Source organism: Caretta caretta, chromosome 19 (genome assembly GCF_965140235.1).
Source record: "Caretta caretta isolate rCarCar2 chromosome 19, rCarCar1.hap1, whole genome shotgun sequence".
NCBI classification, from domain to species: Eukaryota; Metazoa; Chordata; order Testudines; family Cheloniidae; genus Caretta; species Caretta caretta.
The window spans coordinates 18,249,775-18,276,890 of NC_134224.1; the positions used below are offsets into that span (position 1 = coordinate 18,249,775).

General features: G+C 50.4%; 1 protein-coding gene across 3 annotated transcripts in view; it reads left to right on the forward strand.

Moving 5' to 3' along the window:
• The window catches only part of SCMH1 (Scm polycomb group protein homolog 1), a 115,448-nt gene that overhangs the window by 68,801 nt on the left and 19,531 nt on the right, over positions 1 to 27,116 (forward strand). For 2 of the 3 annotated variants that reach the window (XM_048826163.2, XM_048826164.2), the window contains 5 exons: positions 8,797 to 9,029; positions 9,786 to 9,912; positions 11,535 to 11,735; positions 17,508 to 17,690; positions 20,323 to 20,454. In XM_048826163.2, coding sequence (XP_048682120.1) covers positions 8,797 to 9,029; positions 9,786 to 9,912; positions 11,535 to 11,735; positions 17,508 to 17,690; positions 20,323 to 20,454 — 876 coding nt within the window. The remainder of the gene's footprint in view (positions 1 to 8,796; positions 9,030 to 9,785; positions 9,913 to 11,534; positions 11,736 to 17,507; positions 17,691 to 20,322; positions 20,455 to 27,116) is intronic. The other variant, XM_048826166.2, reaches the window with a different exon arrangement.

A 27,116-nucleotide genomic window follows, 5' to 3' on the forward strand; every position in this document is an offset into this window, starting at 1 on the left:
CATGAAAGCAGCTGAGGCCATGGCTATACCAGTCTGTTACAAAAGAGCCTCACCGAAACAGCTATTCCAATTCCGTGTGCCAATAAATATTAACATTTAACTTGGACATTACTGTATGAGCCCAGAGCAGCCCAAGTCTGTCTGTCTGGTCTCAATAAGGCCTGGATTGATCACAGGTTTAACAGAACTGCAGTACTACCCCCTGTAGCAGACACCACAGTCATCTGGAAAATAACCAGCTATTTCAGACATTCAGCTAGCATTGCACTTGTGCTATTGTATTTCTTTTCTGTCCGGTCAAGTATTGATTCCATTGCTAATATACACTTTCAGACATGTGGTAATAAATCTTGATCACCCCACGCCCATTTTCTGTATATCTTCCCACTACATAAATGCCTTATTTTAAAGCTAGATTAGGTTGCTGAGTGACAGTGTACTGACATTTATCATAGAATATCAGGGTTGGAAGAGACCTCAGGAGGTCATCTAGTCCAACCCCCTGCTCAAAGCAGGACCAGTCCCCAACTAAATCATCCCAGCCAGGGCTTTGTCCATCCCATAACAATAAAATCTCTAAGAATGGAGATTCTACCACCTCCCTAGGTGACCCATTCCAGTGCTTCACCACCCTCCTAGTGAAATAGTTTTTCCTAATATCCAATAGACCTCCCCCACTGCAACTTGAGACCATTGCTCCTTCTTCTGTCATCTGCCACCACTGAGAACAGCTGAGCTCCATCCTCTTTGGAACCCCCCTTCAGGTAGTTGAAGGCTGCTATCAAATCCCCCCTTACTCTTCTCTTCTGTGGACTGACTAATCCCAGTTCCCTCAGTCGCTCCTCCTAAGTCATGTGCCTCAGCCCCCTAATCATTTTCATTGCCCTCTGCTGGACTCTCTCCAATTTGTCCACATCCCTTCTGTAGTGGGTGTAGTAAGAGGCCCTGAAACATAAACCTTTGTATCAGAGGCCTGGTCTGAGGCCTAAAACCTGAACCAAAGTACTTCCAGGGATTGCTAAGCAAAGCTGGGCTGTGAGCCAGAGGCAGGCCCTAATTGCAGAACTTGGTAAGGAAAGGGCTCCTAGAAAGAATGCCCTAATGATACAAGTAGTAATAAGAGGAATGTTTGCCAAGATGGCACCTGGACATCCCAATACGAGGACACTTCACAGAGATAACAAGGAACAGCCAGGTGCATCCCAAAGACAGGGTCAAAAGGACAGCATAATGGACAGACCTGTTTGTTTGAACCAACGTGATCAAAGGGGGAGACAGCACCCTCATGAGTCAAGGGGCTGTACCGCAATATGTCAGTAGAGATGAGTAATCTGTCCTGCAACTGTATAAAAATAGGTCCCGGAGCACATATCTTTGTCCAGCCGAGGGGGCAGTGGAGTGTCCCGCCCCTGACTGAGCTGTGTCCATTGCCAGGGGGCACAAATTCATAGTATGTCCCATAGAGTCTATAGGAAACTATTACTGTGATTTGTTTGACAATAAACCTGAGCAGGTGCCTTCATGCCTTACTAGAGTCTGTGGTCATTGGGGGTTCTCTTGGGGTCTGCTGCGTCAGCTATCTGCACAGAGCCAGGGCAGCACACAGAGGGAACACGCACACAGCCGTCTGTTATTGTCAGACAAGAGCAGAGCACCACACCGGTAGCTACCGACAACAGTGGGGGGCCCAAAACTGGAGGCAATACTCCAGATGTGGCCTCACCAGCGCCCAGTAGAGGGGAATAATCACGTCCCTCGATCTGCTGGCAATGCTCTTACTAATGCAGCCCAATATGCCTTTGGCCTCCTTGGCAACAAGGGCACACTGCTGACTCCTATCCAGCTTCTTGTCCACTGTAATCCCCAGGTCCTTTTCTGCAGAACTGTTGCTTAGCCCGTCAGTCCCCAGTCTGTAGCAGTGCATGGGATTCTTCTGTCCTAAGTGCAGGACTCTGCACATGTCCTTGTTGAACCTCATCAGATTTCTTCTGGCCCAATCCTTCAATTTCACATCATTTACAGAGCCAAGCACATAAAAGCAAGGAGATTAAAAGTGAAGTCGTCCTAAATCTCATATTATCCACGTACTAAGCACAGTGGGCCCAGTTCAGGGCTAGGTTGTTGTCGTTTGCCCCACTGAAGAGCGATTACAGCGTGGGTCTAAAACGCTCTCAGTCAGCAGTGTAGTGTTTCACGCCCACTTTGTGCTGGTGTAAATGATTCCAGCTGGTGCTGGGTAAATGGAGAGATGGGCAAGCAGCTCAGACTCTCAACGGCCCAGGCCCCAGGTGCAGCAAGTCTCCTTTTCTCACGTAAGCTGCAGGAGGGAGAGCCTGAGTCAGTTGCCCAAGGGCCCAGTGATTCATGGCTGAGATGGGAATGGACCTCAGAGCCTTGCCTGCTATGTCCACTGAGCTAACCTCACCTCTGCCAGGGTCTGGTGTGGCATCTTGTTTACATGTGGGGGCTGGAATCCCTTCACCCTGCCAGCCTGAGCCCCCACCAGAGAGACACTCGTACAGCAGCACTGCTCTCCTCGGACAGTTGGTGGGAAATAGCCGGGGCTCTGTGACCGACAGCTGCCTCTCCTGTAGTAGTGACCAGTGGGAGCGAGGAGTTGGTCTAGGAGCTGAGGGGAACACTGCTGACTTTTTCACTTCAGGGTCGTAGTTCGTATTCATCCCTCCTCCCAAGTAAACCCCTTGCTATTGTGGCTGGTAGCTGGAGCTTATGGACTCAGTGCAGTGCACACAAGCCTGCCCTGGCCTCCCACAGGCCACTTCTCCTAGGCTCCTCTGCTCCCCCGTGGAGCCTTGCCCCTCTCGGCTCTGCCCTTTGTCTAGGTATTGGCCCCTGGTGCTGTAGAGCCTGAGCACCTTCATAAAGCCCAGCCATCTGGCCTGCATTCCCCCATTGAGGCTTGACCCAGGGTGCTCTTCTCTGGTTCATTTGTTGCTGTTGTGTTTGCACCAGCAAGGTCTGGTGTGTCTCTCCTTGGACGTAAATGAGGAGCTCGTCCCCACTCCGGCCTTAGCAGTTTCCCTCAGGCTGTGGTGGGAGGAAGGTTTGAGCCCATAGCCTTAAGGAGGCTTTCTTGTGGCTGGGACACCTTCCTTGAAGCTAAAAGTCTCCAGCCTACATCTAGAATACCCTGTGTGCCTAGGAGATGCTGGCAACATCTCTGCTCTGGGTGCTGAGGGCTTCAGGCTGGTAAAGCCTGTGAGATAGCTGTTGAAGGTGCAGGCTAGGCCACCCCATTCCTGTGTCAAATGCTTGTAACCCTCTAATGGGCAGAGACAGAATATGGGGTGATCAGCCACTTACTGCTCACCTGATCCAAAACTGCATTTCCCCTTGCTGACTAGCATGTTCATCTGGGTTATCACAGGGATCTTACCAAATGCACAAGTCGACAGTTGTAAACAACAGCTTCCAGAGGTGAACTGCCACTCTTCCCACCCACTCCTCTAGAGGTTGAAATCAATATCAGGCTCTCACTTAAGAGGTGAGAAGTCTGGAGCCTGCCCCTGTGAGCAAAGAGTAAAGAGATGGGACTCGGGAATTAGGGGTGTATTGTCATTTCAGTGCCCTCGCACATAGGGAGTCCTCTAGTCTGGGAGATGAAGAGTGGCAGTTCACCTCTGGAAGCTGTTGTTTACAACTGTTGACTTAGACAGACATCACTGCATCAGTTATACTCAGTTCACATGTTGAAGGTTTTCTTCATGACCATGAGGGTAGACATCTGGATGGACATTTACAAAAGCAATTACTAATCTATGTGCCTCCATTTGAAACATCCATTGGTGTCTCAGGTTGGGCTCCCAAAACCTGATGCACCCCAAAATTAGTGGAAATTCCTGAAAATTTGGGCCTTATTTATTTTTTTCACAGATATTTAAATTCTAGAGCAAAATATTAATCTGCTGAGCTGGGTCACTTCACCTCCTGTCCCTATGAGAAGATGAGCAGATGAATGACTAAGGGAGGATAAAGGGGATGCAGAAAAACAAGGAAACTTGAGAAAAGGGCTGAGAGGAAAAAGGGGCTGTCCCCTTTAATAGTAGGCAAGTACCCAAAGGGCTGTGTTTTGGTACTGGGGCAGACTGACCTTGCAGCCTGGAGAGCCCTAAGAAGGAAGTGCAAATGGACTGCAGGTGCCAGCTGCAGGCAATTGCGTGTCACTTCATTTAGGTTGGGCAGTACCTTGAGTGGAGCATGCCATCTTATTTGGTCCGGACGGGAGCTAGCACTTCGGGTTGTGAGTAGCAGCCCCAGTCTGTAGGGATCAAGGGTGAAGGCCGCATCTCGCAGCTGCAATGCATTGGAAAGTTGTGGGCACTGCAAATTTGACTTTTTGCCTGCAAGTACTAGAAGGGGCTTTCGAATACAGCACTGCCTCTGTGACCGTCAGGCGGGTGCTGACCAGCCCTCCTGTTTGGAATGTTCTCTGTGCGTTCTCCATGATAGGCCACCACATACAGTAAAGAAAGGGCAGGACGTGATAACAAGGTAACTTATATGAAGAGGTAGGACTAGAGCCTTGCTCCTCAGGGAGTTCAGTGCCAATGAAGTAAATGATTTAAAAATATTATGTGAACCAAACTGTACCATAGAATCGCTATGGCTGGTAATTCCATGTTTGAAAATTAAGAATATAGCAGCAGTGTTATACTACTGACCACCTGACCGGGATGGTGATTGTGACTGTGAAATTCTCAGGGAGATCAGAGAGGCTATAAAAATAAAAATCTCAGTAATAATTAATAATGGGAGATTTCAACTATCCCCATATTGACTGGTGTGACAAAGTTCCTCCTCTGCCTTAGTGGGTCCTGCGCTTATTGGCGGATTTGTTCACCTCAGAGATTCACGGCAGCCCTCAGTTTGGCCACTTTTGCTAGTGGCTCAAACCTGCCGTTCACTCGGCTAACTTCATCACTGGCCAGCGTGGGGGAAGGGAGGAGAACAATCCCCACAGTCTCTGCTGACCCACCTAGTGGGTCAGGGGACAGGCCAGGGACCTTCCCCTCTGGTGGGACCCACAGTCCAGGTCAACTCCTCTTGTCTCAAATCGGGAGTTGAGAGGGATGGGGGGAACCCGGGCCCGCCCTCAACTCCGGGTTCCAGCCCAGGGCCCTGTGGATTGCACCTGTGGAGTGGTTCCTGGAACAGCTGCGTGACAGCTAGAACTCCCTGGACTACTTCCCCATGGCCTCCTCCCAACACCTTCTTTATCCTCACCGCAGGACCTTCCTCCTGATGTCTGGTAATGCTTGTACTCCTCAGTCCTCCAGCAGTACGCCTACTCACTCTCGCTTCTTGCACCTCTTGCTCCCAGCTCCTCACACACGTCTCACTAACTGAAGTGAGGTCCTTTTTAAAACCAGGTTCCCTGATTAGCCTGCCTGCCCTAATTGATTCTGGTAGCTTCTTAATTGTTCTTGAACAGCCCATTATCTTACTCAGGGGAAAGGGACCTGCTTAATCTGGGGCTAATATATCTACCTTCTATCACTCTCCTGTATCACCTATCACCGCACTTTCTATCACCGCACTCCTGTCCCTGTTATTTTATTAGTTGTGCCCCGGAATCATTTGGCTTCTGGGTCCTGTGGATCCTCCCCTTAGGCTGGGGATGTGGCGGAGGGGTCCTTTAGCAGTTCCTGGATCCCAATAGGATCACTCTCCTGTAGCCATCTGGCCTGACCCCGTCACACTGGGTACATGTCACCTCAGGACGGGATACAGAAAGAAAGTTTCTTGATACCTTAAATGACTGCTTCTTGGAGCAGCTAGTCCTGAACCCACAAAGAGAGAGGCAATTCTTGATTTAATCCTACATGGAATACAGAATCTGGTCCAAGAGGCGAACATAGCTTAACTGCTTGGTATTAATTTAACATCCCTTGGGGGGATACCAAAGTAGCTACCATGGTAGCTTTTAATTTCAGAAAGGGGGGCTACACAAAAATGAGTAAGTTAGTTAAACAGAAATTAAAAGGTACAGTGCCAAAAGTAATAGAGGCTCAATTTAGATGTATACCCAAACTAAAAAAAAACACAAGTAAGAGGACCAAAAAAGTGCCACCATTGCTAAACAACAAAGTAAAAGAACAGGTTTCAGAGGAACAGCCGTGTTAGTCTGTATTCGCAAAAAGAAAAGGAGTACTTGTGGCACCTTAGAGACTAACCAATTTATTTGAGCATGAGCTTTCGTGAGCTACAGCTCACTTCATCTGAGCTGTAGCTCACGAAAGCTCATGCTCAAATAAATTGGTTAGTCTCTAAGGTGCCACAAGTACTCCTTTTCTTTTTTTAAAGTAAAAGAAGTAGTTAGAGGCAAAAAGGCATCCTTTAAAAAGTGGAAGTTAAATCCTATTGAGGAAAATAGAGAGGAACATAAACTCTGGCAAATGAAGTGTAAAAATGTAATTAGGAAAGCCAAAATAGAATCTGAAGAACAGCTAGCCAAAGACTCAAAAAGTAACAGCAAAAAAAGTTTAAGTATATCAGAAGGAAGAAGCCTGCTAAACAACCAGTGGGGCCACTGGCTGATCAAGATGCTAAAGGAGCACTCAAGGAAGCTAAGGCTATTGCAGAGAAGCTAAATGAATTCTTTGCATCGGTCTTCGCAGTGAGAGAGATTCCCAAACCCGAGCCACTCTTTTTAGGTGACAAATCTGAGGAACTGTCACAGATTGAGGTGTCATTAGAGGAGGTTATGGAACAAATTGATAAACTAAACATTAATAAGTCACCAGTACCAGATGATATTCACCCAAGAGTTCTGAAGGAACTGAAATGTGATATTGCAGAACTACTAACTGTGGTATGTGAACCTATCATTTAAATCAGTTTCTGAACCAGATGACTGGAGGATAGCTAATGTGATGCCAATTTTTTTTAAAGGCTTCAGAGGCAATCCTGGTAATTACAGGCTGGTAAGCCTAACTTCAGCACTGGGCAAATTGGTTGAAACTATAGTAAAGAACAAAATTGTCAGACACATAGATGAACACGATTTGTTGGGGAAGAGTCAGCATGGTTTTTGTAAAGGGAAATCATGCCTCACCATCTACTAGAATTCTTTGAGGGGGGTCAACAAGCATGTGGACAAGGGTGATCCAGTGGATATAGTGTAGTTAGATTTTCAGAAAGCCTGTGATAAGGTCCCTCACCAAAGGCTCTTAAGCAAAATAAGCTGTCGTGGGATAAGAGGGAAGGTCCTCTCCTGGATCAGTAACTAGTTAAAAGATAGGATACAAGGAGTAGGAATAAATGCTCAATTTTCAGAATGGTGAGAGGTAAATAGCCATATCCCCCAGGGGTCTTACTGGGACCAGTAGTGTTAAACATATTCATACAAGAACTGGAAAAAGGGGGAAAAAGTGGTTGGGCAAAGTTTGCAGAGGGTACAAAACTACTCAAGATCCTTAAATCCAAAGCTGACTGCGAAGAGGTACAAAGGGATCTCCCAAAACTGGGTGACTAGGCAACAAAATGGCAGATGAAATTCAGTGTTGATAAATGCAAAGTAATGCACATTGGAAAACATAATCCCAATTATACATATAAGTGGGGTCTACATTAGCTAAATTAAATTAGAGATCTTGGAGTCATTGTGGATAGTTCTCTGAAAACATCCATTCAGTGAGTAGCAGCAGTCAAAAAAGCCAATAGAATGTTCGGAACCATTAGGAGGGGATGGATAACAAGACAGAGAATATCATAATGCCTCTGTATAAATCCATGGTACTCCCACATCTTGAACAGTGCGTGCAGATGTGGTCGTCCCATCTCAAACAAGATACATTGGAATTGGAAAAGGTTCAGAAAAGGGCAACAGAAAGGATTAGGGGAAAAGAACAACTTTTGTATGAAGAGAGAATAAGAAGACTGAGACTTCATCTTGGAAAAGAGACGACTGGGGGATCTGATAAAGGTCTATAAAATCATGACTGGTGTGAAGAAAGTAAATGAAGTGTTATTTACTCTCTCAACACAAAAACTAGGGGTTACCAAATGAAATGAATAGGCAGCAGGTTTAAAACAAACAGAAATAAGTATTTCTTCACACAACGCAGTCAACCTCTGGAACTCTTTGCCAGAGGAAGTTCTGAAGGCTAAGACTATGACAAGGTTAAAAAAGGTTTCAGAGTAACAGCCGTGTTAGTCTGTATTCGCAAAAAGAAAAGGAGTACTTGTGGCACTCTAAGGTGCCACAAGTACTCCTTTTCTTTAAGGTTAAAAAAGGAACTAGATAAATTCATGGAGGATAGGTCCATCAATGGCTATTAGCCAGGATGTGCAGGGATGATGTCCCTAGCCTCTGTTTGCCAGAGGCTGGGAATGGGCAATGGGATAGATCACTTGTTGATTACCTGTTCTGTTAATTTCCTCTGTGATGTCTGGCATTGGCCACCGCTGGAAGACAGGAGACTGGGCTGGATGGACCATTGGTTTGACCCAGTGTGGCTGTTCTCATGTTCTTATGATAATTGAGCAGTCCACCTAACTTAAGGCAGAGTGTCCCATGTTTTAGGAGGAAGGGCTGCCGTATGGCTAAAGCACTGGACTGGAAGTCAGGGGATTTGGGCTCCTACATGAGATGTAGAAAAACCATCTGCACGCTCAGCTCTGAGCTCTCTAATTAGGGCTCAGCGAAGGTTGCTGCTGCCTGGAGATGGCGGCGTTTACGGACAGAAGCCACTCGTATTCGGACCCACAGCTGTGTGCGCGAGTAATTATGTCACCGTGTGTAAATGATGGTCGTCGTCCTCCTTTTGACTGCAGTTGTGATTCCAAAGAGCCCGTTCCCTGTCTCCGAAGGAAGTGCCGAGAAGCCCAGCATGCACGGCAGCCTGAAGACTGCTTTGGGGCTCCAACCTGAGCAAAAGCGTCGCAAGTCGGGCAAGAAGCGCGGCCGGACGCCCAAGGCCTTGATCCATCACCCCATCCCTACCCCTTCCAAGTCGGTGGAGCCTCTGAAATTCCCCAAAAAGAGGGGACCAAAGCCTGGCAGTAAGGTAGGTGACAGGGTATGTGTCTGTGATCACATGTGAATGGGGCGTGTGTGCCTCTGGAGTGGAGAGCAGCTGTGTTTTGTGCAGGGAGCTGGAACAATTTGTACAGTGCGGGTGCTGAGAGCCAGTGAACCAAACTGTAACGCCTGTGTGTGATGGAAACCGCACCCCCAGCACCTTCCGTCCCCTATGCTTTTGTGTGTGTAGGAGGCAAAGTCCAGCCCTAGGACTGACGGGTAATGGGAGCACACCCATGGAGTGTGGGGGTTGGGAGCATCGCCAGACTCCAGCTCCTCAGCCCCGCAGGGCCTGGCAGCACATGCGCTGGGCAGGGGTGTGGAATGGAGGGAGTAACTAGACTCCAGCCTTACGGCCACAGGGATAAGCATATTTACAAGTGTCAGGAAGCATGGCCAAGCAGGGGGTAGGGTCTGAAGAAGGCAGTGGTGGGGGGGTGGGTAGAGCAGGATGGGGGGGGCGAGGTCTCTTGAGGGCGGTGGCAGAGGTAGGGGGGGACGGGGTCTGATGAGGGCAGTGGAGGGGTAAAGCAGGGCGGGGTCTGAGGAGGTTGGTGGGCAGGGTTTGAGCAGGATGGGGGTGGGGTCTGATGAGGGCGGTGGCCGGGTGGGTAGAGCAGGGTTGGGGGTGGGGTCTGATGTGGGTGGGAGGGTAAAGCAGGATGGGGGCGGGGTCTAATGAGGGCAGGGCAGGATGGTGAGCTTGTGTAAAAGGAGAACTCTTCCCAATCCCTTTCTGCAGAGGAAACCTCGGACTTTGCTGAATCCAGCCCCCACCTCTCCAACAACGAGCACCCCAGAACCAGACACAAGCACTGTGCCCCAGGATGCTGCTACTATCCCCAGCTCTGCCATGCAGGCCCCCACAGGTAAGCTGGGGTCACCCCCTTAGTGAAGATGATGCAGTTAAGGAATCTGGGGGAACCCAGAAAATATCAAGTGAAGATGCCATGATTTCCAAATGTGGCAGCGAGTGTGGCCGGTGCAGAAATGAGAGTGGCCTAATGCAGAGAAGAATCAGGCTGGAAAGAGACCCAGAGGCTCCCCAGGGCTTCCCTCATCTCCTCTGCTTCTCAGGACCATGACTAGAGCTAGGCAATTGCACTGCGTTTTCCTGCCATAAATTATTGCTTAGCGGTACCTAGAGGCATCCCCTGTGGGTTGAATGCTCCTTTTGCTCATAGAGGGATGTCTGCATAGACACTCAAGACCTTTCACTCTGGGCTGAGGTGCACCTTGCAGCCAGGTGCAGAGTGCTCTCTTGGAGCCGTATGGTTGCACACTCATGCGAGCAACGCAGCCGCTCTAGGAGGGGCATTTCTCCAGGCCCAGGCTGCTCTGAGGCAGGAAGGGCCACAGCACTCTTGTTCTCTCTGAAACCAGAGAGGGGGGCAGCCTCTGCCGTCGAGTCACCCCAGAACCCTGCAGTAAAAGTCAGCGTGTCTGCTGCTGTGTCTTGCTGGGTCCACTGAGCTCCTAGTAATGTGGAGAGGCAGCCAGAGTTGCTTTGGGCAAAAAGGAGCAAGGGTCGAGAGCCTAGAAAGACCAACTAAGGTTTCTGTGGGGTTCCGTTCTTGAGTCAGAACTAAAGCTGACCCCGGAAAGGGGAGTCTGTTACTAGCTCTGCCCAGCACAAGGTATGGGCTGGGCCCACTCCCCCTCAGCACAGCTGGACCGATATCCAAGGAAGCCTAAGGGACCTAGGCTGGAAATTCAATGGGAGCTGGGTGCTGAACTCCCTTAGGCTCCTTTTAGAATCTCAACTGTTATCCGGACGCTCCGCACGCCATTGTGCAAACCCGCCCACAGCTTGGCATACTTGGAGCACTAGGACAGGGGCCGTGGAGGAGATGCTAGGAGGATGGAGGATGAGCCCAAGGGAAGTGAGTAATCAGCATTGTGGGCTTGTACCTCTTCTAAATATGCCTTGTGCTGGTGGGCAGCAGACTAGTGGCTATGCTGGACTGGCTTGGTTCACCCTGTTTGTGAGTGTATGACAGCAGGCAGGTCCTGTGCTGGCAGGAGGGCAGGGCTGTGGGCGGGCGGCTCTTGCGGGGTAATGGTGGACGTATGACAGAAGGCAGGCCCTGTGCTGGCAGGAGGGCAGGGCTGTGGGCAGGCGGCTCTTGCGGGGTAATGGTGGACGTATGACAGAAGGCAGGCCCTGTGCTGGCAGGAGGGCAGGACTGTGGGAGGGCAGCTCTCGCGGAGTAATGGTGGGCGTATGACAGCAGGCAGGCCCTGTCCTGGCAGGAGGGCAGGGCTGTGGGTGGGCGGCTCTTGCGGGGTAATGGTGAGCCTATGACAGGGCAGGTTCTGTGCTGACAGGAGGGCAGGGCTGTGGGCGGGTGGTTCTCGCAGGGTAATGGTGAGCGTATGACAGCAGGCAGACTCCATGCTGGCAGGAGGGAAAGGCTGTTGCAAAGCAGCGATGCATACGCTGGGCAAGCAGCTCTCGCAGGGTAACCTTGAGCCTTCTCTCTCTCTGCAGTCTGCATTTACTTGAACAAGACCAGCAGCACCGGGCCTCACCTGGATAAGAAGAAAGTTCAGCAGCTGCCTGACCATTTTGGACCAGCCCGTGCCTCTGTGGTGCTGCAGCAGGCAGTACAGGCCTGTATTGACTGTGCTTACCATCAGAAAACTGTCTTTTCCTTCCTGAAGCAAGGCCATGGGGGAGAGGTCATTTCAGGTAAGAACCAAGCTTTCTCCACACTGCCCTGCTTTCTAAGAGGTCTTTGGTGGAACCCTCTCCCTGGAGCGTAGCACCATCCTGTTGTCAGCTGTGGCCATCCCCAGCTGGGGAAGTCTCCATGGGAGTCTGGAAGGCTCTGAGCTCTGTACAGGGATGATGTATAAAGCCTAAACAGGCGAGGATGACTTCTCCAGCCATAGGTGGGGTGTATAACTTGTTTGTGCATGTAGGAATAAAACTCCCATGTGCCTTCCAGCCAAGAATCACAGTGCCATTCTCAACCACTAATCAATGCAGTCCCACAGCACCCCATGAGCTAGGGAAGTGTTGCTTTCTTTCCCCATTTTACAGATGAGAAAACTGAGGCACAGAGAGGTGACATGACCTATCCAAGGCAACACAGCTTGTTGGTGGCAGATCTGAGAACAGAATTCAGCCTCCTTGGTTCCCAGTCCTGTGCATTAGCCTCAAGCCCATCCTCCCCTGTTTCATTAGTGTTCTTTGTGCTACATTATGTTTGGTTTTTTCAATGATACCAGCTGCTCCCTAAACCTGTAAGGGAAAGGGGAACGTTCAGCAGCTTCAAGTTGATCCATGGTGGCTCATGTTAGTTGTTTCCTGCCTCATTAGCCATCAGTGTCGGGTGCCTGAAAATGTACCCATGAGCACCAGGGAATTGTGCTCTGAGTCCTCCCGGAGGTGCCACAGAGAGTCCCACAGGTCTGGTACAATGGACTGGAAAGTGTGAACCCTCCTCTTCTGGACTTTGCCTCCATCAGGTCTATCAGAATGCTGCTGCTAGACTCATCTTCTTGGCTCATCGCTCTGTCTATGGATTTGGGTACACAGGGCTTTATTGCAGACTGACTGCTGGTTTTTCTAATTAAAATGGGCTGTGTCCACACAACATAGTTCTTCCAAATCAACTGTGAGAATTGGATAATCCACTTTGAAGTGGTTTAGGCTCATTTCAGAATGAGTTAATGTGGAGAAATGTTCATATGGACACGTCTGTATTTTGGATCAACTTTTGAGTCCTACCACTGATATCCCACACTGCATCGCTTCACGCCAGGACTGACTTGTCTGTGTGTGTACACTGTCTGCTGTGCTGGGCTCGTGGCAACTGGATGTCCCCATGTTTAAATGGTGGGGCACAGATTCCACAATCCTGGAGTGTTACAGCAAACACCTGGAGATGAGCAGCACAGGGGTTTCCTTGCAATCTGGGGAGAGGAGCCAGTGCAGTCATGCCTAAACAGCAGCCACCCTGAGGAGAAAATATACATGTGTACAGCTAAGCAAATGGCCGAGAGGATCCATCCTGGGACATGGCTCAGTCCTGCAACACAGGGAAGGTGCGTCACCGGCAGGATGACCAAGAGGGGCTGTCCTGAGATGTGGCTCACTCTTGCAACAGAGGGAAGCAGTGCTGCCGGCAGAATTACAAGAACAACCAAGGACAGACATGGCCTGACAGTGCTGCAATTACCTACCTCTGCTTTAAGGAGCTGGATTGGATTTTCCCAGGTACATTGAGGATAGTGCCAAAGGCACCAAGGAAAACCCCAGTCCCGACCAGGACACGGAGGAGGAGGAGGTGGTGGTGTCCCCAGAAAGCCAGGATCTCTTCTCCAGGCTAGAGCCTGACCAGACCCCCAAGGAACAGATAGTCCTGGGCAGAGGGCCTCGGCCAGTAAGTATGATGTGCTGTATTACAATTAAACTGTGTTGATGGGGTTAAAACTTTGTTCTGGGAGCCCATTAGTTGCCACCATTTTGGGTAGATGTGAACTCTGCTTCTGTCCCCCTCCTCTCATGCTCAAAATGGTGTCCATGTCTCAGAATTAGAGTTCTGCAGGGTTTACTTCCCTGATATTTTCATTTCCCACACCAGGAAATTTTTCATCTGTCACACCAGGCCCCCACTCTGCAGCCCTGGTTCTGTCTTCCTTGTGGGCCCTTCTCCCAGTCGTCCACTGTGGACTGCCCCCAGTCCTCCTGCCACAGTCAAGCTAATGGTACCATGGTGGTTGTAATGTAGACATGCTTAGTGAAACATCACTTACAGGAAAGTAATACGATATAAAAGACTTTGCTTCACAGTTTAATGCCCTGAGATTCCAGCTCTGTTAGCATTTCATGAGGTATATTGCCTGAGTTAAATGCAGAGAATTAAACTCCCATCGTCTTTCTGAACCAGTCCCTTCTTTGCTCTTAGTGATCTGTATTAAGGTTACATCCTCCGACGTTAGGTGCACATGCAGTTACTAACATGGCCTCTGCAACTCCCCAGCCCAGGCAAACCTTCAAATCCTTCCACCTACCCCCACCACCCCACCCATGCAAAGCACTGGCTGAGCCCCCCTGCCTACTGCAGCCCCCCACCGCACCAACTGCCTAGGATTAGAACAGGAGTCATGTGCAAAGAGGGAGTAAGGTGAAGCTCTCCCCAGGTTGAGAAGGGACCATTGAAATGGCATTCCGAAACTGAGGAAAAAGCAACATTTTATCATTCTGATTCTGGTCCCTATGGCAATTATAATAACTACTTCTGTTTCTTGCTTCCCAGCTTCAGCCCCCGTGAACAGGACTGTTAGCAACTTCCAAATGGCTGACTAATCTCTGGGCCAGGGAAAAGAAGGCTAAAGACCATGTTTGAGGACCTCAGGACAGCATTGTCGAAGAGGGATAAGAAGCCAAAGGAGTGGAGGAAGTTCTTGCAGGGGGAGGACAGAGAACATGGAGAGAATGAGAGACAGAGGCAGCTCCTGGAATTCACGCAAGAACAGACTGTCTTGACAGAGAACATGATGGCGCCATATTCTGCCACAGCCCCACCACCTCAACTCCAACCCATTCCAGCCCTGCAATCCGTGAGCAGCTGGGAGCAGCAGTACCCTTCCAAAACTCCGGCCACAGGCATTTCCCCACCCCACCCACCAGACTGAAAACAGCGAGCATTGGGAACCCTCCTTCTACCCCATAATGACAAACAATGCTTTCTTCCTGTGTCACTCCACGCGCCAAGGAAAGACACTAGGCAGAAATCCTGCCCTTACATATGCCTGTGACTTGTGCAGCACTAACGTGTGCATTCAGTACTTTTATCATATGCTGCACTTCTGCAGCGTCCCGTTGAGTAAAGCTTGCACTGTGTGCACTGTTCTATGTTGTGGTTCCTGTTACAATGAATACACAGTTCTGATCAATAAATGTTGTTGTTTACACTAGTTGATGTTCAGTAAGTGATTTTTGACAAAAGTTCAATAAACTTTCATAACATACCACCTCTCCCATGCACATAATAAAATGCCCTTTCTCAAAACCATAGCACAAAGTATTTAAAAAGCAAAATAAACTTTTTTCACTAGCCCATACAGAGCAATGAAACCCTGCCACAATGCACAATCAAATTACATTGCAACATTTCAGCTCCTAGCCTCAAAGTAGGAGCTCAAGGCATCCCCTGACCTTGTGGCCTTGACAATTTGCTGCAGTATGCAGTGGCCATTCATAACATTCTGAAAGTCTCTACCTCTCCCTCCCAACCATCAGCAAGGCTCTCTCCCTGCTCTCTCAGATGTGCAAAGCACAGCAAGGCGGTGATCATGAGCAGCCTCCCACCTCATCATGAGACAGCGGTGTCTCCCTTTTAGCCTTCCATGCGCATACTCCAGTGTAATTCTGCAGCTACTCAGGCCAGAGCCAGACAACTCCCTTTTCCTGTCCAAGTCTCCAGCAGAAGGCTTCATAAGCCAGGGAAGTCCAGGGTGAGCTGGGTCTCCCACACTGATGAGGAATCGCAACACCATTAATGTCCATAGCCATCCTGGAAGCAAAATTTTCACTTTTCATTAAATAAAGCTGTGTGTTTCAAAAGTCCTGGTAACATGGACTCTCCAGACCATCCCACTTATTATTGGTGAACCTGCCGTAGAGGTCAGCCAGGCGTAGGAGCAGCAGGGAGAAATACTCCTTGCTTTTGATGAACTATGAGGCCTAGGGAGAGGGGCAAAGTATAGGCATATGGCAATGGCCCTGAACAATTCAGAAACCCCAGCCATGCCGATCCATCAACAATCTCCTGTGCAGTGCCAGGCTTTGTGACCCCGGACATCAGCACACACCTCCATGACAGCAGCCCAGATGGCTGATCTACCAACACTAAACTGGTTAGCTACTGATCAGTAGCATTGAGGGTGGTGAGCTTCCTAATAGTGATGGTCATGCCCTTCTCCACACTGAGGGCAGCTCTCATGTTGGTATGATGCCACTACAGCTCTGGGGTTCCTCACAGATGTCTCGGGAAGGGCCTGTTCTCATCCTGAAGTTCTGCCTCCACTGTTGGTCACCTCAGCAGGATCATTATCCTTCCCTTCCCAGGATCATTATCCTCCCCCCGCCCCCGGCTCCCCCAAGCCAGAGTTGGCATCCCAAACCCAGAAACAGCATCCTGTGGGGTGAAGCTGCTCCAGAAAAGCATTATCCACAAGTAGCTGCTCAGTTTCATCCTTCTCTTCCTGCTCTACCAAAAATAGCTCAGCAGCATGACAGCTGCCCAGATGTGTGATCAAAAATACATGCGTGGCAGCCTGGACCGCAGTACACAGCTGTGTTCCTTCTGTGCTGGCTGACAGCAGTTTGAAAATGGCACTGACTTTCAAAAACCACATGACTCCTGGGATGTGATGAGAGGAATCATGGGAATTTGCTGCTCTGACCCCAAGACTCAGAATTCCAGTGCCTTATGGTAGATAACCCACAATGTACCATGAGAAAAATCCCAGAATGCATAGAGCCCAGCAGCGGGACAGCACCATGAAATATCCACTTAGAACACTGAGCACCTCTTCGGAAAAGAGTAAATGCCATGTGTACGCTCTGAGACAAAGAAAGTAGGTAAAAGCCAGCCATGTGCACACAATTACTTCAGAATAGTTATTCCACAACTGTTAGTGCACACAAAGCTAATCCACCAAACCCCACCATGCAGACAAGCCCAAGGTCATTTCCTTCTGACATCCTACCCCTGGCTTCTCTGCTACCCCTCACACACAGAAAAGCTTCCTGTAAAAATTCACAAAGCTGCTACGTTGCCCTCCTTGAGATCCTTGGATGGACCCTGAGCCAAGGGCCAGAGGGTGCACAGAGAGCACCAGTTAGACCTAAGGCCTCCCTTTTCTCTGTCTTGCTCCGTGTTTGGGTGGATAATGTGACACCACCCAACAGGTGTCTTACAAGAGAGCATTCCCCGTGGCAGCTCTCCCCGCTGCAGCTGTGGGGCGCAGTGTTAGTGAGCCAAAGCCCAGGTTTCACCCTCTAGCTGTGAGGTTGCACTCCAGACTCTCCAGAGATTGCCAGAGTCCTCCAGGAGTGGGTGAGGGGTGGAGCTTTTGTTGTTTCTCATGCAAAAAAAACCCCCCAGAAATAGCCCCAACGGCCTTCTCCGACCCACTTTTTTTTTTTTTTTTGAGATACTTTGAGGTCGTATTTGTCCACCACCCAGGAGCAGAGCACGGACCCTGTCCTTGCATGCCCTGCAGTTCACCTTTAAAGATAAGCTTTTCAGGCACAACAGATTCGCACCTGCTGCTTGGTGCAGCAGGCTGGTTCTGGCCTGTCCCAGAGAGCAGAGTTCCCCGGCATTAAGCCAGGGGAAAGCAGTGGCTTTTGTTTGCTTTAGCTAGCCAGGGGAGGAGGAGGTACAGGAGCTGGCTGTGCAGGCTGGGAGTTTATGTGTTCAGCTCTGCTTGTTTCTGTCTCCAGCGGTGTTTGATCGGGAACAGCACACTCTGAACCTGCCGGCAGTAAACAGCATCACCTACGTCCTCCGCTTCTTGGAGAAACTCTGCCACAACCTGCACAGCGACAACCTCTTTGGGAACCAGCCTTTTACTCTGAACCATATGCAGCACTCCCACGAGTACAGCCACGACAGGTACCTACCAGGTAGGAGCTGGGGCTGGGGGTGGCTTTCTGGTGTCCCTCGAAGCACCACATCCTAACCAGACTTTACCCTTCAGCTAAGAGATGGCAGTGGTACGGATGGCAGTGGTACCCACTGTTCGTGGGTTCACTGCACGACATCTAATGTCACTCTCACCCTCAGGATCCCCGCTGCTGCACTTTCTGCCTGTACTACCTGATTTCCATTTGTGCCAACAGATCTCCACTCATCTGTCTCACCCTCTCTGCATCGTCGTTCACTGCCTTTCCTTCGTGGCTAGTCTGAGAAATGTAACCTGATCTAGGTTACCGATCCATTTAGGAATTAGGCTAGTGAGAGACTTTGTGTAGAGAACAGAAAGGTGATCCCAGGCATTAGGTAAATGGAAAGTTTAACTAAGTCGTACCTAAGTCATATCTGTCATGGCTGTGACTCTTGTCCCACCAGAAAGAACACCTGGTGCTTGGTGCCAGCAGGAAAGCTCTGTTTATACCTACGGACTGGGAGCCACACTCCTGGCGTATTGTGCATGGCTGGACTTTGCTTGTCTCGGCATAGCTGGTGCTCTCACTGTCTGAAGCGACACATCCTGGGCATGTTGGCTCATGCCACTGTGCAACAGAGACTAGGTTGCAGTATAGCTTTGCAATTAAAGTGCTACGAGGTAGACTCACAAGAGGACAAATAATGTCCCAGCAAGGACTAAATGGTGACACCCCACAATGCAGGAGGGACGGACTGCCATGTGGGAGCCCATGGCAGGCTGCTGGAGTCCTCTAGAGGGGATGGGAGAGGAAATCCCTCTCAAGCTCTTTATCTCAAACTCGATAAAGGTTCCAGGGCTAATGGGTCATCCTGTCCCTTTGCTCCACCGCTCCAAAATTGGTGAGTAACTAGCTCAGCAAAAGTGAAGGCAGCCCAGGATTCACACTGGAAACCACCTACTGTTGGCTATTGGCTGGGAACTAGGAATCTCCAGTGTGCAGAGGAAGCTCCTAGGGGGAGTGGCTTTGGGAGGGAGGAAGAGCTGCTATTCCCTGGGAGATGGGGTCAGCATGACTCCTAGAGGAACAAGCTCTGATCTGGTGAAAATTTCCATGCAGTAACCCGTCCTGCACTTTTGCTGTACCCTGCTTCCCCTCCCGCCACCGCTTCCCAGGAAGGTGGGGCATGTTGAGAGCAGAGGCCCTATCAGCCTGCCCCTCAGAGTGACTCCATGCGGGGAAGGGTGGCTAGCAGCAGTGTGAAAAGGGTTTCTGGCTGCTAGGAGGCTGATGGCATCATCTGGTGGTGCTCTCAGGGGCTGGATCATTAGGCTGGTGGGAAGGTTTTCCTTAATGGAGGTGTGGGGAGGGCTGTGGAGGGGGAAGGGATCAGCAACAGGGAGTGAGGGCAGGTCCTAGAGAGGTTTTTTGGGGAAAAACAAATAGGTGCAGCAGCCTCTTTGTGCTGAGCCCCTTGGGGAGGGTTCAGATGGTTACACCAGGCTGCTGCACAAGGCAGCGGAGGAGATCGCTTCTCTAGCTCCAAAATCCTGGGAGGGGCATCCTCACGGGGACTGGTGTTGGGTCCGGTCATGTTAACGTAGGCATTGCATTTCTGAGTGAGGATGACAGATACCATGTTACTGAAATTCACAGATTACTCCACATTGGGAAGAGTTTTGGAGACCAGTGAAAACAGAGAAGACAAAGAATTGAGTGAGGTTAGGCCCAGCAGATAATGATGAGATTCAGCCTAGAAAAAGGTTTCAGAGTAGCAGCCGTGTTAGTCTGTATTCGCAAAAAGAACAGGATGACTTGTGGCACCTTAGAGACTAAACCATTTATTTGAGCATAAGCTTTCGTGAGCTACAGCTCACTTCATCGGATGCATTCAGTGGAAAATACCTAGAAAATTGCCTAGAAAAAAGCAAACTAAATACATCCTGGGGGAAATACAACCCAAATCACAAGTGACAGCAGGCTGGAAACATTTGGGAAGCAGCAGCTTTTCAGGAAACCAAGAGGTCATTGTGGGCAGTAAAGTGGATCTGAGCTCGCCATGTGAAATGTTGCAAAGAATCAGATACAAATCTGAAGGCATCTCATCACAGATCATCCTGCTAGATGGCCCTGCGGAGACTGTTCCTGGCAGGTTGTGTACAGTACAAGGTCCTTAGTATTCGAAAATTGGAGCCATGCTGGAGGGAAGGGCATTTGGAGAAGGGCAACAGTGCTGACGAGGGAGCTGGAGGGATGGGTTTGAAGAACTCTGGGTATAACTGGGCCAAATAATGACTAAGGGATAGAGAATTTACTAATTGTCTAAAGCCTGCATATATGTAAAGGCTGCACAGACTGTGGAGGGAAGGAATGGTTTGGGGTGAATTGAGATATATAACTAGGAGAAACGAGATGAAATTAATTAAAGGAGGTGGAATGGCAACAGCACCCAATAGCTGTGTGCCATCACCGATAGCTGATTTTCAGAACGTTGCAAAATGAAAATTAAATTTGAAGCCATCAAGATCCAGATGGCTCCCAGAGGTTTGCCAAGCCGATGTGAGGTTCTACATGGGTCATAGATGATCCAGGCAGGACTGAATTTCCCAGGAAGTCTCCATTCCTAAGTAGGGCTTGTTCTCTTTTATAGACAGAAGCAGTTCATTAGACGGCACTCTGCAGGGACCAGGCCGAGGTACAAAGCGATACTCCCAAGATTCCCCTCCATACAGCGCTCCTCTCTCCCCCAAGTTACCAAAGAATGACCGTCACCCTTTGGAAGGTGAGCACAGCATCGCTTCCCAAACCTGGCTGTTATAGTTACTCTTAACCAGTGTAGAATGATTGGATTTACAATGCCAAATCAGCCATGGGTCCAGCAAGTCTGTTTTTCAGACTCCAGCAGGGGCCAGTGCCTAAGGCTTCATAGGAAGGTGAAGAAAATATAGCACTCCAAGCCAGAACAGTGAAGCAACCCTTTATGACCCCTGCTTTGATTATCTTGTGCCATAAAGCATGAGATTTGACGATCCTTATTTTAGTCTCTCATTATTATTATTATATGTTGTTAGTGGTCATAAAATTATCCAGGCATTTTTAATCAATCCAGCCACAGTATTGTACTCCATGACCACCTGCTGTAGTGAGTGCTAGAGGGAACCTGCTACCCTTTTCCAGCCATTTTACCCCCAACATCCCATCCGGTCCCTCAGTCAGCACCAATTAGTGCATGAGAGCTCTACCAGGATTTACCTCAATGAGCAGCATCCACAAAACCAGCTAAGTAAACCCACCTGCCCAAACCTCTTGGCTCTCGGAGAGTTTCCTTTCAACTTCTAAACTGTCAGTCACATGAATGCTTGGGAGGATGCGCTGGGCCACATACCAAACATAGCTGGATGAATGCCCTCTTTGGCACTTGGTCCATACATTCATACAATATCAGGGCTGGAAGGAACCTCAGGAAGTCACCTAGTCCAACCCCCTGCTCAGAGCAGAACCACTCCCCAATTTTTGCCCCAGATGCCCTAAATAGCCCCCTCAAGGATTGAACTCACAACCCTGGGTTTAGCAGGCCAATGCTCAAACCACTGAGCTATCCCTCCCTCCATCAGCCTGTGTGTGCATGTGAGATATTTCCAGAGGGCTGATGTAGCTGGAAGCTTTCTCTGCTTAAGGATTTGAGCTGAAAGATCCAGGACCGTAGAGCTTTCTCAGTCAGTCTTCGTGTAATGGAGCAAATATGTGTTAAGCATCCTGTAGCCTTTAGACTAACAGATGTGCAGTGCTAACGGCCTTGATGTAAGGATGCAGACTATATTAGCCAGGAATGAGTGTGAGCATCAGATGCTCTGTTTAAATCCCTGTGTTCTGTAAACATTTGGAATAAAATCCATGTCTTGGATCAGAGTGAGAGTCTGTGCAGGCTGTTTTCAGAGGCAAATGGGACTTTTCTTGCACAGTTCACTGGTCTGTAAAATTCCTTCCGGCCAACAGGTTTCCCAGGGAATAGAAATGAAAGTCACTTTCCTTTCACTCACTTAACCTTAGACCAGCTCCAGGCTATTACTGCAGCCAAAGCCTCAGCACTCAGGCTGACGTGCAGTGTGGTGTCCGGAAACGCCCCGGTGACGGGAACGATTAGTATGGAAGGCATCAGGGTGTTCAGTCAGTCGAGTAACAGCCTAGAAATAACTAGCAGCTAATCTGTCCTTCCAGAAGTGGGTTCTCCAGCTACAAGAGAGGAAAGCCCTTGTCTGCGCTGCAAAGAGAACGCTTGCGAGGGTTTCCAGTGCTGAATGCAGTTTGGCCGTAACCTCAGTTGCTTAAGTGGTGCTGAATGCAGTTTGATTTAGGGCTACGCATGCAGCTGAACTGTCATCAGCCCTAGCTCGGCTTGTAGTGTCCACAAGGCTTCAGACAAGCCTGCAGTGTCACTGTTCAAATGGCTCCTCTTTGTTCATTGCACAGGAAATTTGTTTTTCCAGCTTTCTTCTTTAAAAAATGGTTCATTTAATTCACCCAGAGGGAAAACGTCCTTCATAATAGGTTTACAATTAAAAGACATTTGCATTTGTCATGTATGGTGCAAAATGCAGCACAGTCCAGGTGTTCCACTTTACCTTCATGGTGATCACGTTTGTCATGCGCTGGCAGGTTTGAAAGCTGGGAATGGTGACTGAATGCTGTGCCCACAGTGTCACTTCAGCACCTCCTGCCTGTCAGGGTGGAGGCTTCGGTATGCTTGGAGAATTTGCGATCCAAATATTTTCTTCTTCAAAGAGCAGCTTGAATTCTGTGCTGGGACAAATGCATTTGATTCCCCTCTGCCAGCCTCCATTTCTAGACGAGACATAACAAGGCCCAGTAGCTGGCACTGCTGAGGCAGAGACCTGGCTGGTGGCTACAGGCTGGTCTCTTGTACAGTCTCCTCAGGCTGTGTGGTTGACATGCCCCATGTTTCATGGCTAGCCAGGGTTGTCCCATCATCTCATCTGCTCTGAGGTTCCGAGGCCTGGGTGCGTTGCGGGGGTCGCTGCTGCTGCTTTCACCCCACACTCCTATGCCTCACCGCACTGCACAGCATTTCCTCTAGCATCAGTACTGATCTCTGGTGCATTCCAGGTCTTGAGCCCCCCAGCAACCGCAGCTCTTGGGGCTGCATGGGTTTCATCTCGAGCCAGGAAAGGCCCAAATGAGGATACAGCTTGCTTGCCATCTTCCCTCGGTTTCTCTCCTAGTTAGGGCTGGTTTCTTTCAAGTAGTTAAATTAGTGCAGCAAAATTCTCTCTCCAAAATCCCAGTAAGGAAATACATTTTCCCTGAGAGGTTCTGTTCCTCCCTACCTGTATGGCTGGAGGATTCAGTAAAACAGCCAGGTTTAAGAGATGCATGTCTTGAGCACTACACTTTCCAGTCTCATGCCTTAGAAGCTTGGGGGAAGGGAATTTGCCTGATTCCTGCTCCCTCTGTCTTCAGTTGTCCCCTGGACCCATAGGGACTGGGAATCTCAGCTCCAGTCGGTATATGGAAGAGACTGCGAGATTTTCCAGGGGTGGACTCAACGAAAGAACAAGTTCTTCTTCGAGTGGTAGCACATATAGATTCCAATTAGGTGTGTGTGCGCTGCGTGCACAGTCATCGGAAAGTTTTTCCCCGAGCAGCACCCGTCGGGTTGGCTGTGGAGCCCCCTGGAGTGGCACCTCCATGGCGCTCAATATATGACCCTGCCCACCCAGCGCCTCCTCAGTTCCTTCTTACCGCCAGTGACAGTCGTTGGAACTTTGCAAGCTCTCCACGTTTCCTTAGCTTCTCTTTAGGACTGTTTGTATTTGGTGGTAGGTTAGTTCTTAGTTATTGTAGTTCTAGTTAGTAGTTAGTTAGCTGTAGGGCTTGGGAGTTTACCCTCCACCCCGACTGCGTGCTCCTTGGGGGACTTACATGCTGAAGTCCCAGGGGTTCAAGCCCTGCAAGTCCTGGAACAAGCCCATGCCAGCAGGCGACCCTCATGACACTTGTTTAAAGTGCCTGGGGGAAGCGCATCGGTCAGAGAGGTTCAGGATTTGTAAGGGCTTTTGCCCCCAAACCAAGAAGGAGCAGGACTTGAGACTGAAGCAGCTCCTTATGGGGGCAGCAGTGAGACCGCAATCCACATCGGTGCAGCAGGACCCAGCCTCGAGTTCCTCAGTGCGCAGGGCCCTGGCAGCAGTGGTGGAGGCGGCAGCGTGGAAGGAGTCTGGTAGCTCCCCGGCACCGAAGACGACAGGACTGGCCCAGCACCAATCCCATTCACCAGTGCAGAAGCAACACCAGAAGCAAGGGAGGAGTGGTTCCCTACTTCAAGACCCACTCCATCAGAGCCATTCAATGGGGTGTGTCCCAGGGAGGAGCCCCCGGCACCAAAACTTTTGGAGCCTGCGCCGTTGACTTTGGCCCCACAAGGGGGACCGTTGAGTCCGGTGCAGTTGGACTCCCCAGGTCCAGTGATGGAGGATGTATAATTGCCTTTCAACCCAGACACCTTTGAGGCCACCAGGGACCTCATTGCCATGACAGCACTGAGGTCCCTGGCCCTTTGCATCAAGCCTCTGATACTGCCACAGGCAGGGCAGTCCCGGGGAAAGCCGGCGGTGATCCTCCTTTGGATGCAGCCTGCAGGGGGGAGGCACCGCTCAGAGTCCTGGCACCAGTTGCACTCCTGGCTCCAATCCAGGTCCTGCCAGCGCTCCCGCTCACAGCGCAGATCGCCTTCGCGCAGTAGGTCCCGATCTCGGCACCGTTCACATCGGCACCGATCTGGCTCCCTGCGTAGACCCCGCTCGCGGGGCTGCTCCAGATCGCGGTACGGTTCCAGTTCACAACTCCGCTCCACAGCTTCACGGCACCGCTCCGCTACCCTGCGGCACTGCTTCCTAGCCTTGCGGTACCGCTCCCGGCTCAGCTGCACTCAGCACCGCCATGGTCACTGTGGTCCCAGTCCCCATCTTCGGACTTGGAGACAGGTTCCAAATATTCGCAGCATCCCCGGCACAAGTCGGCGCGGGACAGACCTGATGTCGGTGCAGGGCCATGGCCTGCATAGTGGCACGGCCAGCTGAGTGGCCATTTTGGACCCCATGGGCGTACCACCAGGCCCAGGGTTCCCAAGTCCAAGGCCTCACGCTCAGTGGCGTCCGAGCCTAGAGTGCTGGAGGCAGTGGCCAGTCGCCCCTCCCCTAAGGGGGCAGAGGAGTCAGCAGTTGCACCACCTCCTCTGGAACCCACCCCAGTTCCTGAGCCAAACCCTGGAGTGGCTGGCACCCATCTAGAGGTGGGACAGGAGGTGCCCAAGGACCAAGAGGGTCCAGAGGATCCAGTTCCTCCACTAGCATCCTCATCATCCTCCCCAGACGAGGTGGTAGCAGGCACCTCCGTCTAGGGGCTGCCCCCTATAGATAGCCGCACCCACCAGGAACTCTTGCACAGGGTGGCACGAAATATGAACCTGCAGACTGAGAAGATGATAAAGCTGAAGGATCCTGGCACCAGAAGGGCCATTCAGGCTCTCTCTACCCCTCATCAGAACTGTCCAGGCCAATGCAAATGCCATTTGGCAGAACCTGGCCTCCATCCCTCACACCGCTAAGGGTGTGGAGAGGAAGTACTTTGTGCCCTCCAAGGGGTTTGACTACCTGTTCACACACCCACAGCCTTGCTCGTTGGTAATGTCAGCAGTAAATGAGAGGGAGAGGCAGGTTCAGCAAGCCCCAGCACCTAAATCTAAGGACACCAAGCGCCTGGATTTATTCGGACGCAAAGTTTACTCCACGGAGGATTGCAACTCAGGATTGCCAACCAACTTGCAATCCTGAGCAAGTACAGTTTTAACTCCTGGAACTCAATGCTGAAGTTTAGGGAGCTGGTACCAGCAGAGTCCAGGGAGGAGTTGGGGCAATTGTCAAGGAGGGCAAGGTGGTGGCACGGACCTCTTTACATACCTCACTGGACACTGTGGACTCGACAACGTGCACCTTGTCCTCAGGAATGGCTCTGCGGCATAGTTCATGGCTGCAGGCCTCAGGGCTCCCGCCCAAGGTTCAGCAAACTATGCAAGACCTACCCTTCGACGGGGTGGGCCTGTTTGCCGAACAGACTGACTCGAGACTGCATAGCCTCAAAGACTCCAGGCGACAATGAAGTCTTTGGGTATGCATACCCCGGCAACCCAACAAAAGCCCTTTAGGCCCCAATTGCTGCAACAGCGCCCGTATCCTCCTCAGCTGAGGCAGGATTTTTACAGGTGCAGGGGTAGGAATGGCAGGCGTAAGCCTTCCCATCCTCCGTCTGGGCAGGGCCAGGGCCCGAGTAAGCCTTTGTCGGGCTCAAAACAGACATTCTTCTAGATGTGCTGCTCATATCCATTCCAGTTAGGTGTGTGTGTGTGCCACGTGCACAGTCATCAGAAAATTTTTCCCCGAGCTGCACCCTTCGGATCGACTGTGGAGTCCCCTGGAGTGGTGCCTCCAGGGCACTCAGTGTATGACCCTGCCGACCCAGCACCTCCTCAGTTCCATCTTGCCGGTTACTCCGACAGAGGGGAAGGTGGGCAGGTTTGGAATGGGTATGAGCAACACATCTCGAAGAACAACAGTTACGAGAAGGTGAGTAACCATTTCTTCTTCTTCGAGTGATCGCTCATATTGATTCCAATTAGGTGACTCCCAAGCCTTGCCTAGGCAGTGGAGTTGGAGTGATGGAATCGCTGACTAGAGCACTGCTCTGCCGAAAGTTGCATCATCTCTGGCGTGCTGGACAATGGCGTAATGAGAGGTGAACGTGTGCACCGAGGACCAAGTTTCTGTCCTGCAGATTTCTTGGATCAGGACCTAGGCCAGGAACGCTGCCGATGAGGCCTGTGCCCAAGGGGAATGTGTTGTAATTGCCGGGGCTGGTGTCTTGGCCAGCTCGTAACACATGCAGATGCAGGACTTGATCCAGGAAAATATTCTTTGAGATGAGACCGGTAGGCCTTTCTTGCGGTCAGCCACCGCTATGAACAACTGGTTCGATTTCCTGAACGGCTTGGCGCGTTCAATATAGAAGGCTAAGACTCACTGAACATCCAAGAAGTGCAGCCTCTGCTCACGGCTACTGGCATGAGGCTTTGGATAAAAGACAGGACAGAATATGTCTTGGCTGGTATGGAAATGGGAGAAAACCTTAGGCAGGAAAGCAAGGTGAGTCTGAGCTGCACCTTGTCTTTGTGGAAAACTGTATAAGGTGGATCAGAGATAAAGGCCTTTAACTCAGACACCCTTCTTACCGATGTAATGGCAATTAGGAAGGCTACCTTGAGCAAGTCACCAGCTGTTTGAATGGGGGCCCCGTTAACTTGGAGAGGACCAAATTAAGGTTCCCACGCAGGAACAGGCTGTCTAATCTGGGGATGTAGCCATTCCAGACGCT